At 41.8% G+C, this 16,007-nt stretch overlaps 2 protein-coding genes across 2 annotated transcripts; both read left to right on the forward strand.

Moving 5' to 3' along the window:
- The first annotated feature begins 8,422 nt into the window (after positions 1–8,422).
- Positions 8,423–10,387, forward strand: K441DRAFT_613561 (uncharacterized protein). Its single transcript, XM_067645645.1, has 5 exons — positions 8,423–8,817; positions 8,905–9,012; positions 9,078–9,560; positions 9,615–10,209; positions 10,273–10,387. The coding sequence occupies exons 1-5, from the start codon at positions 8,680–8,682 to the stop codon at positions 10,299–10,301; spliced, it is 1,353 nt and encodes a 450-aa protein (XP_067502429.1). The 5' UTR covers positions 8,423–8,679; the 3' UTR covers positions 10,302–10,387.
- A 168-nt stretch (positions 10,388–10,555) lies between these two features.
- Positions 10,556–14,698, forward strand: K441DRAFT_150997 (ankyrin). The gene is made up of 6 exons (XM_067640190.1): positions 10,556–10,762; positions 10,834–10,940; positions 11,003–12,086; positions 13,455–13,603; positions 13,669–13,705; positions 14,232–14,698. The coding sequence occupies exons 1-6, from the start codon at positions 10,757–10,759 to the stop codon at positions 14,412–14,414; spliced, it is 1,566 nt and encodes a 521-aa protein (XP_067502430.1). The 5' UTR covers positions 10,556–10,756; the 3' UTR covers positions 14,415–14,698.
- Positions 14,699–16,007: the final 1,309 nt, after the last annotated feature.

Raw genomic sequence — 16,007 nt, forward strand, 5'->3', positions numbered from 1 at the left:
ACATTAGCAATAAATACTATAAGCCCTACGCTTAATCTAAAGCTAAAAAGAAGTATAATAAAATACCTTAGGAACGAGCTATATAGCTGTTTTAATTCATCTATACGGATCTAGTAGGATATATTACCCCCATTAGCTTTAAAGGCGAAAGATACTACATGTCTTTTACCGACAACTATATGAGGTTTACTATAGTTTATACTGTCTATATCAAGGATAAGTAGCTCAGTACTTTATAGAGGTACTATAACTAGATCCGCACTAAATTTAACCTTAAAATCGCTAGAATTTGTACTAACTATAGAGTAGAGCTTTGTAGCAAGAAAGCAACGACCTAGATAGACGATCTAGGTATAGAATTTAAACCTGCCGCTTTATACGCTTAGGAAGAGAATAGAGTAGCGGAGCGCTTACAGCGAACCTCTACTAAAATTACTCGCTTAATAATTTTCGCCGGTAATATACTAGACTTTTTGTGGCCTAACGTACTCCTTATAGCTATATATATTAAAAATAGACGCCCTATAAGAGCTTTTAGTGGTATATTACCTTATAAAAAACTTAAGGGTAAACCTCCCTTAGTATACCACCTGTGAGCTCTAGGATCTACTATCTACTCCCTTATAGCTAAAGAAGATCGCCTAAAATTAGCTAGGTTCGCTCTACAAGTAAAAAAGGGCGTTTTAATTAGCTATAATAGCAAGATAATCTATTACGTTTGGCTTCTAGATAAACAGAAAATTAAGCGCCTTAAAGACGTTAAGATCTATAAAGGTGGCATTAGTTTAAAGACTACTACTATATTTATAGAAGAACTTATTAACTTATCTAATAAGCAAGGGAGGGAAGATAAAGACACTACTACTCCTTAGCTAAAGCCTCTATTAAGAAAAAGACAATAAAGAATTAATTAGAAGGAAGGCCGCGACAGCTTACCCCGTGGGCTTAAGTCTCTGCCTAAAAACCTTACTACCACTATTACTTAATTAGGCCGCTAGACGTTAAGAATTAACCTATTAAGTAACCCTACTGCCTTCCTTATAAGCCTTATAGGTATAGACTAAAGCCTTAACTAATAGGCCGATAATATTAATAAGCTACTAAGTAACTAGGATAATAAAGTAGGCGACAAACTAATAGCCCTTCTATTTACCTTTCCCTTATAATCTATACCTTAAAATCTTTACTTAAACGACCGCAACGCGGTTAATCCTATAGCTCTACTAGCGGGCTATATTTAATATACTTGCTTACCCGATCTTAAAACATATATATCTACTACCTTAATTAATAAAGATAAGCCTCATACTTACGACTAAGTAATTAATGGCCTAAATAGCAAAGAATAGATAAAAGCAATAATAGAGGAAATAGGATCTCTAGTTAAGAACCAGACGTAGGAACTTATTAACTTTACCTCCCTTAAGCCTCCTTATAAGCCTCTTGCTGGTAAATAGGTATTTAAAGTTAAAAGGGGATATAATGGCGAGGTCCTCCGCTATAAAGCAAGATAGATTATTAAGGGAAATCTATAGCAGTATGGTGTTGACTACGACTAACGTAGCTTATGGGTTTTTGACGGTTGGGGGGTTTTTGACGGTTTTGAACATCAAAACTAGTGCCTTAAAATGCTTAATTGCAGGCATTTTCTTAATAAAAGGCATCACGCAGCACCATCCACGATATTAAATGAAGCTTTAGTTTTATATAATTAAGGCTCTATTGCGACATTTTATGGTGTTTGTATTAGAAGCTCTACTCGATTAATTGCACGACGTTGCCTATATCTATGCCAACGTCCTTATCTAATACCTTACTATCACTCGAATTGCTCTGCTCGTCGTTCTCTACCTCTACCTATATATTAACCTCTTTATCTACCTTTTTTGTAGCTGCTATTAAAGCCTTTAAGTGAGCCGTTGCTGCCTTAAATGTAGTAGTAGATGCCTTCGCTGTTAATTGCGCAGCCGTTGCAAGCGCTTTAGCTAACGCAGCTTAATCCTCTGCCTTCCTAAATTCCTCTCGTGCCTTAGCTGTCTTCTTCTTTATTGCTATCCTAGATGCAGTCTCTAAAGCTTTCTATGCCTTCTTTAACGCTAATAGCGCAGCTTAAAACTGCCGCTAGTGTTGCTCTACCTTCCTTTTAGCCTCCAATGCGGCAGCCTAAGCCTCCTTCTGTGCCTTAACCTGTTCCTTATAGAGTATTACTACCTCCTCCCACTTAATTTTAGATCGCTTCCTTTGTTCCCTAGTATTCCTTTTAGCTTCCTCTATAGCCTCTCTAACAGCGACAATCGCCTTTATAGCATTAGTAGTAAGTACCGCTGCTGTTAATAGTACTGTCTTTTTATCCTTCTTCCTTTTCTTCCTCTCTATAGCGCTGTAGTAAAGGTCTTTATTTTCCTACTTAAGCAACACCTTTTAATCTTTATGTAATTATAGCCGCTTAATAAGCTTTTAAATATAGCTTTTAACTACCTCCGGTGACGTTTTAGGGTTAGTAATCGTCCTTAGATATTAGGCGCGGTTATTAGCGCTTATTAGAGTTTGTGGATATAAGGAAGAGGATAGTAGTAATACTGATTTGTCTGTAGGTGTAAGGCTTTAAATAGGATCGCTTTTTCTATAGCGGCTAAGGGCACATTCTAGATTGTATAGGTAGAGGCCTGTAGCTTTAAAGGCGCTATTAATATAATTAGTAGTATAGATCTCTAACCAAATTTCGCTAATAATCCTAAGAAACTACTCCCTGTTAAGGCCCGTAATACCCAAAGTAATATACTTATCTACTTTCTACGAGTAGGCCCGCTTAAGTAGTAAGAATATTACTAAATTAAGAGGTTATAGTAGGTGAGTTATATACGGAGGAAGGCAGATTAGTATAATCCTATAGTCCTTATAGAACTGAACAAATTTAAGGTTAATGTGGCTTATATAACCGTCTATTATAAGTAGGTAGTAGCCGTTTAAATTAAAATTATTATCGTCCTCTTTATTTAAGGCCTGCTACTATTTAGTTTGTTAAGTATATCGCTTAAAGTGTTCTAGCTAACTAAGGCCTTATTTCTATAAACTCTAGCCATTCTTAGTTATTCTAATAGTATAGCTGGGTATAGCTTCCTTAGCTATTTACTATAGCTAATCTGTATATTGCTTGCCCTTAAAAATAATATAAGGTGGAATCGTTTTACCGCCTATTCCTATGTAGTTAACTTAACTTACCTACTTGCGCGAGCCGTCTACCGTTTTAAAAGCTTATTTTCTACCTCTTAGAACTACTACTTTTGCACTTAGAGTAAGCCCTATAGTATAGCCAGTCTTATCTATATTATATTAATTCTTAAGCAGAATTCTATGGTTTTGAATTACGGTATTATAGTCGTTAAAGAAGGCCTTAATTGCGGTAATATTATTACCAGCAATTGCATATTCTTAATTAAGTGATTAAGCGTAGCAAACGCGAAGCTTACTCTAGTGAGTAAGAAAGGTAGTTATCTATGCTTTGCCTAGTGGTGGTAGTGGTTAATAAAAAGGAAGCTTTCTTACTTGTTTTTTAAGAATCTTAGTTATAATAACTTGGACCGTTTAAATTTAAGCAGGAAAGCCAGTATTTGTAAGGTATATATACTGTCGTACGATCGCAGATTCTGTAGGGGGTAGTAGTCGCTACTGGTAAGTATGCGCGACTTTATAAGATTTATATTTGCCGTTAAGTCACCTGCGTAATATATTTGGGTTAATGCCGTAAGACTTTATAGCATCTTCCCGGCTTTTATAGAGGCCATTTTTAAAGCCAGTAATTGCTAACTTAATTCTCTAATCTGCATTAGGTTCGCGAGTCCAGTGGGGCATAGTGGCGTTAATGGTAAATTTCTTAAATATAGATCAAGCATTGAGGAATTAAATGTTTTGATATTTTGATTCTTAAAGCGGCAGTATAAGTTGCTAAGCTTAAATAGGCAAGCGGTAAGAAAAACCGTCAAAAACCCCCCAACCGTCAAAAACCCATAAGCTACGTTAGACCTTTACTACGGTAGTAAAACCTATGGCTTTTAGAGCTCTATTCGCGATTACTACCTACTATAATCTTAAAATTAAACAGATAGACGTTAAAACCGCCTTTCTCTATAGACCGATTAACTAAGAACTCTATGTTGTTATACTAAAAGGCTATAAAGAAGCTGGCAAAGTCTACCACCTTAAGAAGGCCCTCTATGGACTAAAATAGTCACTTTAAATCTGGTACGAGACGCTTTTAAAGTCTCTACTAGAAAAGCTTAGACTTTGCTATCTATACGCGGATTATAGTATATTCGCCACTAGTAAAGGATAAAAAGGTTTAATTATTTCTACCTACGTTAACGATACTAAAATTATCTATAAAGACATAGCGGTAGTTAATTGGGCAAAAGTAGAGCTTAAAGCAGCCTTCTAAATAATAGATCTTAGGCTAATAAGCTTTTACTTAGGTATAATAGTTATAAGAGATTAAACGAAGAAGAAGATTATATTTTTATAGCGAGCCTACCTTATTAAAGCTTTTAAACGCTTTAGATTGCGAAAAGCTAATACCTTACCAGTACCTATAAAGCACTTAATTAAGCTTATAGCCAATTAAGAAACTACTAGTAAGGATAACGTTAGAAGATACCAGAGTATAGTTAGTTTAGTTATGTTTCCTATAATAGAAACAAGGCTAGATATCGCCTTTGCGGTATTAACGGTAAGCCGTTTTACTTATAATCCTACCTCTACCTATATAACGGCCGTAAGGCTTATCCTTTAATACCTAGCCGGCTCGCTTAATAGAGGAATTACTTATAGAGGTAATAAGAACCTAGACCTTACACTAATTAGCTTTAGTAATGCCGATTAGGGACAAGATAAAACCACAAGACGCTCTATATTAGGCTTTATATTTATATTAAACAAAGGACTAATTTTATAGAAATTAAAGCTATAAGCCACCGTTTCGCTATTAATATGCTAATTAGAGTATATAGCTCTAACGGCTGTAGTAAAAGAGGCTACGTGGCTTTAACTTTTACTTACTAAACTAGGCGTACTAAACGATAGCAAATAGTTTATTAGGATCCTAATTAAAACCAATAACTAAGCTGTAAAAGCGTTGGCTAAAAATCTAGTTTAATATAATTAAACGAAGCATATTAATATCTAGTTTCACTACATAAGAGATAAGATAAATAGTAGTAGGATTGACCTTATATACGTCACTTTAATTAATATGGCGGCTGACGGCCTTACTAAGCCTCTTACAGGTCCTTAATTCTACACCTTCCTTAAATACCTTCGGATAGTACAGAAACTTAATTAACTACACTAGACCTTAATAGGAAATCAGTATACAACCAGTAGATTCTTAGAAAGTGCGCTAAATAACGCCTTAAGGCCTTAATATAAGCGACAGAACTTAACCTACTACCTAAACTTACCACCCAAACCTACTACCTAAACCTACCACCCGAATCTAATGGCCATAACATTAGGGAGGGCTTATACTAATAGGAAGAATGGATATACTTTAGGAGAGATATAGGGTAAGGCTATAGGGCCTTTAGAGCTCTATGGGCAATATAGAACACTTATAGGGAGGTGCTACTAAAACCCCAAGAGACGCCCCATAGAGTAGGCGCTGTCTCCAGACGCTAGGGAGGGCGTAACTCCTTATTAGACACCTTTTCTACCTTAAAGGAGCTTTAGCAACCCTTATTAAGCAATCTTATACCCCTATATACAGTGTATATAGCGATATCGTTAACTAAGCTTAAGGGAGGGTGTTGGAAAACAAGCCCGCAACGATATCACGTAATAAGACTTATGGGAGAAAGCTCTTGGCAGGAATCTAACCAATTAGATAACTTTAACCGGCGGTTAAAGTTCCTTAAAATCTCTTCAACCACCTATATAGAAAATAAGCAATATACAGAGTTTTTAGCTACATAACCTCAATTTAACAGAAAAGATAGCCAATTAATTCAATATTTAACTAGGCAGATTTCCTAAGTCACCACTTCCTGCTAAAGAACTGATTCCGTCCGACTAGCAAACGAACCCTTAAAGGACTCTAGCCTACTAGCAACGAGTAGGGTCTCTTATACACCTCGCCGTATTTAGAAGACCTAATATTACTAAGACGTATTCTAAGCTAGCCGAATTTCTTACTAATCTAAATTAAAGATACCTTAACGCGGCAAACTAAGCTATTACCTACTGTCTTAGAACAAAATCTATAGCTATTAAATACTCTAGCGAAGTATTTGGAGCCTATATCTACTTTAGAAACCCTAAAGGAAAAGACGTTACCTTTTACGGAGTATCTAATATAGTATTTGTGGACTATAAGGAGACTAGACAAAGCTCTTAAGGATACCTCTTTATTCTATTCAAAGGACTAATTAATTAGAAAGTAACCCTACAACGATTAGTAACTCGCTTAACTATTAAAGTAGAGCTTCTCTCCCTGTCTACTACTACTATTAAGATCATCTAGTGGCAACAATTCTTTAAGGCAATCAGCTTTAATATAGAGCGCGAATTTACCCTACTATGCGACAATATATAAACTATCCGCCTGCTAAGACAAGATACACTAAAACTGGACACCAAGCTTTGACATATTAACGTACATCAGCACTAGCTTAGACAGGAAGTCCAAGACAAAAAGATTAACGTCCGGTGGGTCCTAACAGATAAGATGCCTGCCAACGGCCTTACTAAGGTCCTACCCCGTTAAAAGCATGAGGCTTGGATAAAGCAATTGAATTTGGTAGATATTCGACATCAGATCAATTAATTCTATTCACAATATCCGTCACGGTCACCACATCCTTTTACTACTCCCAAATTGTATCTAAATTTCCTATTTTGGTATAATCTCTACATTTATTTTTGTTTTCTACAGCTTTAACTACACCGTTAAATCTGGGGGGGTGTGTAACCGACTACTAGTACTACGTCACAAACACTGCTATATCACGTACTGTGGACCGCAATGGTTACAGCCGGCTTTAATTAGCCTAAAATGTCAATTACGGGTATATTGAGGATAAGATTAAGGGGTACTAGTGACCTACCTTTGTTCGTGTATATATAGATACTTTAGAGCTACATTCACAATCAAGTCGTTCATTCAATTCTTCGCACTGCAAAGCTTACACCAATCCTAATCGGACACAAGCCGACGCCTCTTCGCCTAACCCCTGTAGACGTGTTTGACTGTACTAGAGCGAAGTGCGTGACCGTCAGGAGTCGAAGCCACGACCCACCCAGCAACGGACCCATACACCTGGCCCCAGTAAGTTCGCAAGCACAATTGTAACGTTTCCCGCCCCAACGTCGCCATTCGGCCAAAAAGACACGGAGTGCTTGCGAACTTGTTCGCAAGCGCGGCGGGAACTAATATATGTACTCTTACAAGTATTAAGTTTTCTAACCCCTAAACTTCTACTAGATACTAGCTGTATATATACTTAATAGTTTTATACTATTACTTATTTAGCGCATAATATATCCTTTTAGGGTATTTCTTTTTTTTTTTACCTTTAGCGCTAGGTATATACTATACTAGTTATCTATATATACAATCTATAATAACATATAATGTACTAGGTGTCTTAGGTTAACTTTTAGCTTATTTTTACTCTTAAATTTAAACCTCTATTTAACCGATTTAGCTTCTAGCCTATTATTAGTAGGTATTAAGATTTATTATTCGCTTTTCTAGTCCTCTAATTATCCTTTAAAGTCTTTTAATATTATAATTAAGGCCCCTTAGATATAACTTATTTATCGTTTTAATATTACCTCTTAAATAATAACTTAATGCTTACTATTAGAGCTAATAAGTACTCTATAGTCTTAGAGTATACTCTAGCTATTTTAAGTATATATATAGTTTATATATAAAGTTATATATAATCTTATCTTAAAGAGACCTATATAAAATAAAGGGCGCTATTCTATACTATTTTAGCCCTTACCCTCCTTATCCTCCTTTTCTTTAATACTCTTTCTATTAATTATATTATCTTAAAAACTATTATCTCTATATTTAATATTAAGTACGCTTTAGAATAGCTGCGTATATAGTTATATATACTAACTAGTAGTCTATTTAGCTACCCTACTATACTTTTATTTACTTTAGTATAGTTTTTACTTATTATAAGTATAGCGAGGTATATATAAATATACGTATATATATATATCTATCTATCTATCTATATGTCCGAATATCTATATATCTATATATCTATATATCCGCGTATATATGTATAGCATATGCTCCAGATATTTTGGTTTGCGTAGTCGCTTAAGTTAAATGTGGCTACTAATGCGCGTTCTGTATGGCTAAAAGTGTGGTACCGCCGACCTTTCTCCGGCGTTCCATTGGTGACCACGCTCAGCTTTCGCCGACCCTCAGCTGCACCCCGCATATGGTCCAATCTACGTCGCACTGTCAATCATCACACGTCGTGGCGCATGCCTAGATCCACCAACACCCCAACTGTCAATCAGCGTAAGTTAGAAGACGAACGAAATATCATCTCATTCCCTAAAACAAACCATTCAAGTCCAGACTTTTGGCCGCCTTCTTGAAAGGAGAATTGCTTCATACCACCATACACACGGTGTGGATTATAAAAGAAGCAAAACCCCATGGGTTTGTTTTCCCGCGAAAAGTCTGCTGCGAGGCGAACGAATGGCCAGGCTAAACCCAGGTTGGGTTTTGGTTGGCTGATTGGGGGCTCGAGGAAGAAGTCTCAGAAGGAGGATCCGGCCTTGGGATTATCAGTTGTAAGGGATTTGCCTCATTTGGTTGACTCGATATCAGCAGGGCCGGCCCGCCTTGATGGCTTTTGAGCTGATAAAGTGAATCTACAGCCTGGACCCAATGAAGACTCTGTAGATCTGAGACCAGAGCGCTTTCGAAATGATTTAGCAGCCAGTGATAGGCATGCGAAAGATATTGGGACTGAAGCTCCTTCGACGGTAAGTGACCTTGGTGTCTCATACTTGGAGGTGGATAATACCCTGACAAGTCGATTGTCCATAAGACGAAACGTAGTTTCCCAGACATGTCTACCACCGCAGGGCGTGCTCCAAAGACCACCAATGAACCGATCCCTTCGAACCCAAATCCAACATCTACACTTGAGCGCGTCCATGTGCCTCCTCTGACACAGTCAGATGCCGAATACCACAAGTACCTCTGGGATAAGGCATTTTTCAGGCTGAGAAACAAAGAGAAGGAGTTGATGAAAACGTACGATGGTATATTAGCCAAATCTGCGGGTATTCCGGAGGGTCTTTCTCAGAAGGAGAAAATGTCAGCTGTCATTACTAAAGAGCTGCGTATTATGACCAACAAGAAATGGACAGTCCAGATCCCATGGAAGGATAAACCAATGGCCGTCCGAAGCGTGGTAGACAAGATCGTTAGGGTCGTTCTAAAGTTCAAGGAGGTCGGGTCAGTAGCAGCGAGTACCGACCCTATTCACGCGGGGCTACCATTTGCCGGGATCTGCGTACTGCTGCCAGTGGGCGACCTTCGACTTCTTTGCTAGCGGTTAGTAGACTGATGAACTTTGCAGCTTATAACGAACGACTCTCAAGAGCACGAAAAAGCTTTAAAGGGTTTAGAGGAGATCACGGACCTTATCGGTCTCTACACCAAGATCGAAAACGTATACTTGAAACAGGACGGGGGTATATTTATGAGGAATTTCATAGAGAAGCTGGAACATCTCTATTTTGAAATCTTGCTCTTCCTGGCCATAGCCGCTCGCTACTTCGATCTCAACACAATCGAAAGAATAGCTAGAAACATTCCGAGGATCGATGATTGGGACAGCCAGCTTCAGGCGATTAGGACGTCTGATAAAACTTTCCGGAAATTCGCCAATGAATTTCGTTCGCAAGAGCAGCGAACAGGCATGGAGACAATTAAGGATTTGGTGGAGCAACAGCTTCGCGCAACAAATGACCTACTTCAAGAATTCAAGCTCCAATCTGATCAAAGCAGGAATATCATCTCATGGGTGTCAAATGTTGACGTCGAAGCTGATCATAACCGGGTCAGGGAAAAGCTCGGATCTCAATATCAAAATTCCGGCCAGTGGCTCCGATCATGGTATGATGAATGGATTGCATCTACAGACAAGCCGAATTTTTGGCTGTGCGGCTCAGGTTTGTGGCTAGTACTCTTTTTCCAATAAAACTTTGACTCTGACAATTGATGGGAAACTGCAGTTGGCACTGGCAAGAGCTCGTTAGTGTAAGACCCTATTACGAAGTCAATTGCATTGACAGCTAGAATTAACAATATATCGCAGGTCCCACGTCATTGAGTGGCATTTGAAAGAGATTCAGGCAAGTGAAACAGATCGTCTTGCGTTTTTCTACTGTTCCCGAAAGGAAGGCCGGCGAACTCTTCCACTAGACGTCTTTCGCAGCCTTGTGGCCCAACTCGCTTGGTCTCCAGATGGTTCGTCCGTTGCGGAAACGGTCAAAAGCGAATACAACAACAGGTGGAAGAAAAGTGAGCTATTCTTAGACGATTGTTCGAAGCTACTCGTAGGCCTCGTTACACCTTACCGAACTACGGTTATTGTCGATGCCCTTGACGAATGCGAGGATCCCACAAAACTTCTCCTTCATATAAAGAAGCTTTCAGATGATGCACATGGGGCCCTTAAATTCTTCTTTTCGAGCCGACCGAATGTAGAGGTCTCTAATGACTGTGAGAAACTCGACCTCGATTCCCAGAGAAACTTGACGGCGCCTGACATGAAGACGTACGTCCGCACTCAGGTCAAGGACATAGAAACGCTGAATTTGGGAACTCGTCTTCTTAAAGGAACGCGGCCATATCTAGAAGATAGGCTTATCGAAATATTGACTCTTCGTGCTCAGGGAATGTGAGTTGACGATGTGATCGCTACCCAACAGCAGAGTCGCTAATATTATCGCATTTCTCTAGGTTCAGGTGGGTGGAGCTTCAGCTAGCAGCTTTTCTCGGTCCAAATTCCAAAATGGAACTTTCGATAGAAGTGACGAAGAAGCTTGATAGGCTGGAGAAAGAGACCGGAGATCCAGACTTGGACAAGGTATACGCTGAGATATACGACATGAACACAAAACCGAAATCAGATGCTCGAGCTGTTGCAACCAGAGCTTTCAAATGGATGATGTGTGCCCAGCGGCCTTTGCAGATCATTGAGCTTGCAAAGGCAGCATCTATTGATGATGACGGAATCCCAAATAACGAAGTCAACGAACAGAGTATCCTGATGATTTGCAGCAACTTCATCATCGTAGACACATCGGGTATCGCTCAGTTTGCTCACCTCTCGGTTCGAGAGTATCTGGAGAAGCGGAAAACCGACGAGATCAAGGAGTATTCCTCAGAGCTGGCACATACACAGGTGGCAGTGACTTGCCTAGAATGTCTGAACAATCCCCAAATCCACATTAGCGACATCAGAGAGTTCAAGGCCGGTCTTCCCGGGTACTCTGTCTTGCACTGGGCCATGCATTGCGAGATGGCGTCTGTAAATAGAGGATCAGGTCGTCTAGGACGACTTTTTGCCAAATTTTGGGCTCCAGGGAAAGCAAAATTTCCTTTCATAGATTGGGTTGGGATCTTGCCTCAAGCAATAGAATCCTACCTCCTGTGGGAGCCGCTGCCGACAGAGAAGAGACTACGGGACACCATTTCTTCATCACCAAATCCTTTCTTTGCGGCCTGTGTATGGGGATTCTCTGAGGTCATAGGCGATTCACCAGCGACAATAATCGCTAACTTGACGAAATTGAATGGACAAGGAAACTTAGGTTTAAGCATTGCTAGTGAGAATGGGCACTGCGAAGTAGCGCGACTGCTCGTCAAGAGCGGGGCCAACGTCAAGGCGAAGGATCAGGATGGACGGACGGCGTTGCACTTAGCAGCCTGGGGAGGGCACGAGGCCGTGGTGCATCTGCTCATCGAGAGCGGGGCCGATGTTGAGGAGGAGGATCACGATAGACGTAGAGCGCTACATCGGGCAGCCGGGGGAGGGCATGAGGTCGTGGTGAGTCTGCTTGTTAAGACCAGGGCCGATATCGAGGCGAAAGATCATGATGGACGGACTGCACTGCATCTAGCAGCCGGGGGAGGGCATGAGGCCGTGGTGCGTCTACTCGTTGAGAACAGTGCCAATATCGAGGCGAAGGATCAGGATGGACGGACAGCACTGCACCTAGCGGCCTTAGGAGGGCACAAGGCCGTGGTATGCCTGCTTATCAAGAGTGATGTACGTCTACTCGTCGAGAGCGGGGCCGACATCGAGGCGAAGGATCAGGATGAACGGACAGCACTGCATCTGGCAGCCTTGGGAGGGTACGAGGCTGTGGTGCGTCTGCTCATTGAGAGCAAGGCCGACGTCGAGGCGAAGGATCAGAATGGACGGACTGCACTGCACCTGGCGGCCTGGGAAGGGCGTGAAGCCATCGTGAATCTCGTTAAGACCAGGGCCGATGTCGAGGCGAAGGATCAGGAGGGACGGACGGCGCTGCACTGGGCGGCCGGGGGAGGGCATGAGGCTATAGTTCGTCTGCTCATTAAGAGCAGGGCCGACGTCAAGACGAAAGACCAGGACGGATGGACTGCACTGCACCGGGCGGCCGGGGGAGGGCATGAGGCTATAGTTCGTCTGCTCATTAAGAGCAGGGCCGACGTCAAGACGAAAGACCAGGACGGATGGACTGCACTGCACCGGGCGGCCGGGGGAGGGCATGAGGCCGTAGTGTGTCTGCTCATCGAGGACGGGGCCGATATCAAAGCAAAGGATCGGGACGGACGGACGGCGTTGCACCTGGCGGCCTGGGGAGGGCACGAGGCCGTGGTGCATCTGCTCATCGAGAGCGGAGCCGACGTCGAAGCAAAGGATCAGTACGGACGGACAACACTACACTTAGCGGCCTTGGGAGGGCGCAGGGCCATGGTGCGTCTGCTTGTCGAGAGCGGGGCCGTGGCGCGGCTGTACATTGAGACCGGGGCCGACATCGAGGCGAAGGATCAGGATGGGCGTACAGCGCTGCACCGGGCGGCCGGGGAAGGGGGCGAGTCCATGGTGCATCTGTTCATCGAGACCGGGGCCAGTGTTGACGAGGAGGATCAGGATGGACGGACAGCGCTACATCGGGCGGCCGGGGGAGGACCCGAGTCTGTCGTGCAGCTACTCGTTGAGAGCGTAGTCGCCGTTCGGCTGCTCGTCGAGAGCGGAGCCGACATCGAGGCGAAGGATCAGGAGGGACGGACTGCATTGCACCTGTCGGCCTGGGGAGGGTACAAGCCTGTCGTGCGGCTGCTCGTCGAGAGCGGAGCCAACGTCGAGGTGAGGGATCAGGAGGGACGGGCAGCGCTTCACCGGGCAGCCTGGGGAGGGCATGAGGCCGTGGCGCGTCTGCTTGTCGAGAGCAAGGCCAACATCGAGGCGAAAGATCAGGATGGATGGACTGCACTGCACCGGGCGGCCGGGGGAGGGCACGAGTCTGTTGTGCAGCTGCTCGTCGAGAGCGGAGTCGTCGTCGAGGCAAAGGATCAGAATGGGCGGACAGCACTGCACCTGGCAGCCTGGGGAGGGCACGAGGTCGTGGTGCGTCTGCTCATCGAAAGTGGAGCCAACGTCGAGGCAAAGGATCAGTATGAACATACAGCGCTGCACCTGGTGGTCTGGGGAGGGCATGACGAAGTGGTGCGGCTGCTCGTTGAGAGCGGGGCCGTGGTGCGGCTGCCTATTGAGAATATGGCTGACATCGAGACGAAGGATCAGAACGGACGGACGGCGCTGCACTGGGCGGCCGGGAGAGGGCGCGAGCCCGTGGTGCATCTATTCATCGAGAGCGGGGCTAATGCCGAGGTGAAGGATCAGGATGGACGGACAGCGCTGCACCTAGCGGCCTGGGGAGGGCACAAGGCTACGGTACATCTGCTTGTCGAGGCCGGGGCTGACGTCAAGGTGAGAGATCAGGAGGGACGGACGGCGCTGCACTGGGCGGCCGGGGGAGGGCATGAGGCCACAGTTCGTCTGCTCATTGAGAGCAGGGCCAACATCGAGGCGAAAGATCAGGATGGATGGACTGCACTGCACCGGGCGGCGGGGGGAGGGCACGAGTCTGTCGTGCGGCTGCTCGTCGAGAGTGGAGCTGACGTCGAGGCAAGAGATCAGGATGGACGGACAGCACTGCACCTGGCAGCCTGGGGAGGGCACGAGGCCGTAGTACGTCTGCTGGTTGAGATCATGGCCGATGTCAAGGCGAGGAATCAGTATGAGTATACAGCGCTACACCTAGCGGCCTTGGGAGGGCATAACACCGTAGTGCGGCTGCTTACTCTTACTCCAGACTCCTAGTCACCTGCCTACGGGCGCGCTCGCATGGAAGGATTCTAATAGCGGTGTATAGAGTGTGCATAAAAGACCTCTTTCTATAAGTATTCGATACGTAAGTAAACAGGGGATTAATAGTTATATTCCTAGATTTCTTATTAAATGAATTATTTCCTTTAACGTCTTTAGCTGTCTAATCTCTAGTTTAATCTCTTATATTAAGACCTATAATTAGCTACTTAGCCTAACTAATAAAAGTATAAAGTAAAGATATATTATTTATATAGTATCTAGATATATATTATAGCCTTATATTATACTATACACTATACCTTATATTTATTTTTAAAAGATAGTATTATAAAAGCTAATAGGAGTTATATATAGTTAAATTAGGTTATTTAGTATTATATTAAGTTGTTCTAAATTAAAGTAAAGGATAATATACTTTAGTAGTCTAATATCTATATACTTAATAGTATATTTTAAAAGCTTATACGTATTAATAACCTATAAAAACTAGGTATAATTAAAGAACTTTATATTATAGTTATTAATAATAAATAAGTAAACAAACTAGCAAACGGGGTTTGTTTACTAGCAAGTCTAATAGTAAGACATATTTAAATATGGGAATAAGCTCTAGGGCGACATGTCGCTACTTCCTTTAGACCTTAGTAGCAAACTAGAAGCCCTTAGTTCCTAAAAGGCCGCTTTAAAACGCAGTAACGTCTTCCTACAAATTTGGTCTTTCTTCACAGGCCTCTGAATTCGTGATCCTGGACATTCTTATAATCCGTATATATGTACATAACATTAAGTTATTATAAGGTTATTTTTTGCCTTATTAGGAAATACAAACTAATACAGCTAATGCTAATATACTGTAGCAGAAGGGTGGGGAATAGACGGCTTGAAGAGGATGGATAAGATTTAAAAACATAAGCAGTTAAGTTATATATAGACTTGCTAATAAACAAACAATTCAAACTACGAATCTTCGGTTTGGTTAATTGGATATTTTAAAGCTTTAAGCTTATTTATTTTATTTAGTTAATTAAACTAGTAAACGGTTTAAATAGATTTAACTGTTTAGATAGATTTATATACATTTTTACGCGACGGTAAGAGGATCTAGGAGCTCTACGCTATAATCTAGTAATAGGCGTTTGGTGTTATAATGCTCGCGCTAAGCTTAAAAGTTAAGAGGGAACAAAATTAATTACCCCTAGTATTAATAATAGTAAGGTTTAATTCTATTAATCTAAAGCGGCAAATCTGTTAATATTAGTTACTATAATAATATCTAAATGTTATATAAGGATAGCTTACTATAGTGTGGATTAAACCTTATTGTCGCTCTAGCGGTTCCCAGAGAAGGTTATATAACTTAAAATTTAATGCAGAGTTTTCCTATATAAAAGATGCCCAAAAAATCAATCGCCCGCTATAACGGCAGTAATATTAACCTAGCTATATAGCTAATCCTCTCTATATATTATTATATATATATAAACAAGCTCCTAAAGTAGGAGATCGCGCCTTTTAATAGCGCTAAAGTTAGAGGCTAGAATTAAAAATTTAGGTAGGACGTCGTACTATTTAAAAGTCAGTAAA

This window comes from Cenococcum geophilum (assembly GCF_001692895.1).
Source record: "Cenococcum geophilum 1.58 unplaced genomic scaffold K441scaffold_29, whole genome shotgun sequence".
Lineage (NCBI taxonomy): Eukaryota > Fungi > Ascomycota > Dothideomycetes > Gloniales > Gloniaceae > Cenococcum > Cenococcum geophilum.

What these genes read in the sequence shown, in the direction of transcription:
- K441DRAFT_613561 (XM_067645645.1), top strand. Translation starts at nt 8,680, where the DNA reads ATGGGTTTGTTTTCCCGCGAAAAGTCTGCTGCGAGGCGAACGAATGGC. An exon ending in GGACTGAAGCTCCTTCGACG is followed by an intron (nt 9,013 to 9,077) that starts GTAAGTGACCTT and finishes ATTGTCCATAAG; the next exon opens with ACGAAACGTAGTTTCCCAGA. An exon ending in TTTTTGGCTGTGCGGCTCAG is followed by an intron (nt 10,210 to 10,272) that starts GTTTGTGGCTAG and finishes GGGAAACTGCAG; the next exon opens with TTGGCACTGGCAAGAGCTCG.
- K441DRAFT_150997 (XM_067640190.1), top strand. An exon ending in ACTCTTCGTGCTCAGGGAAT is followed by an intron (nt 10,941 to 11,002) that starts GTGAGTTGACGA and finishes GCATTTCTCTAG; the next exon opens with GTTCAGGTGGGTGGAGCTTC. An exon ending in AACGTCGAGGCAAAGGATCA is followed by an intron (nt 13,706 to 14,231) that starts GTATGAACATAC and finishes GCAAGAGATCAG; the next exon opens with GATGGACGGACAGCACTGCA.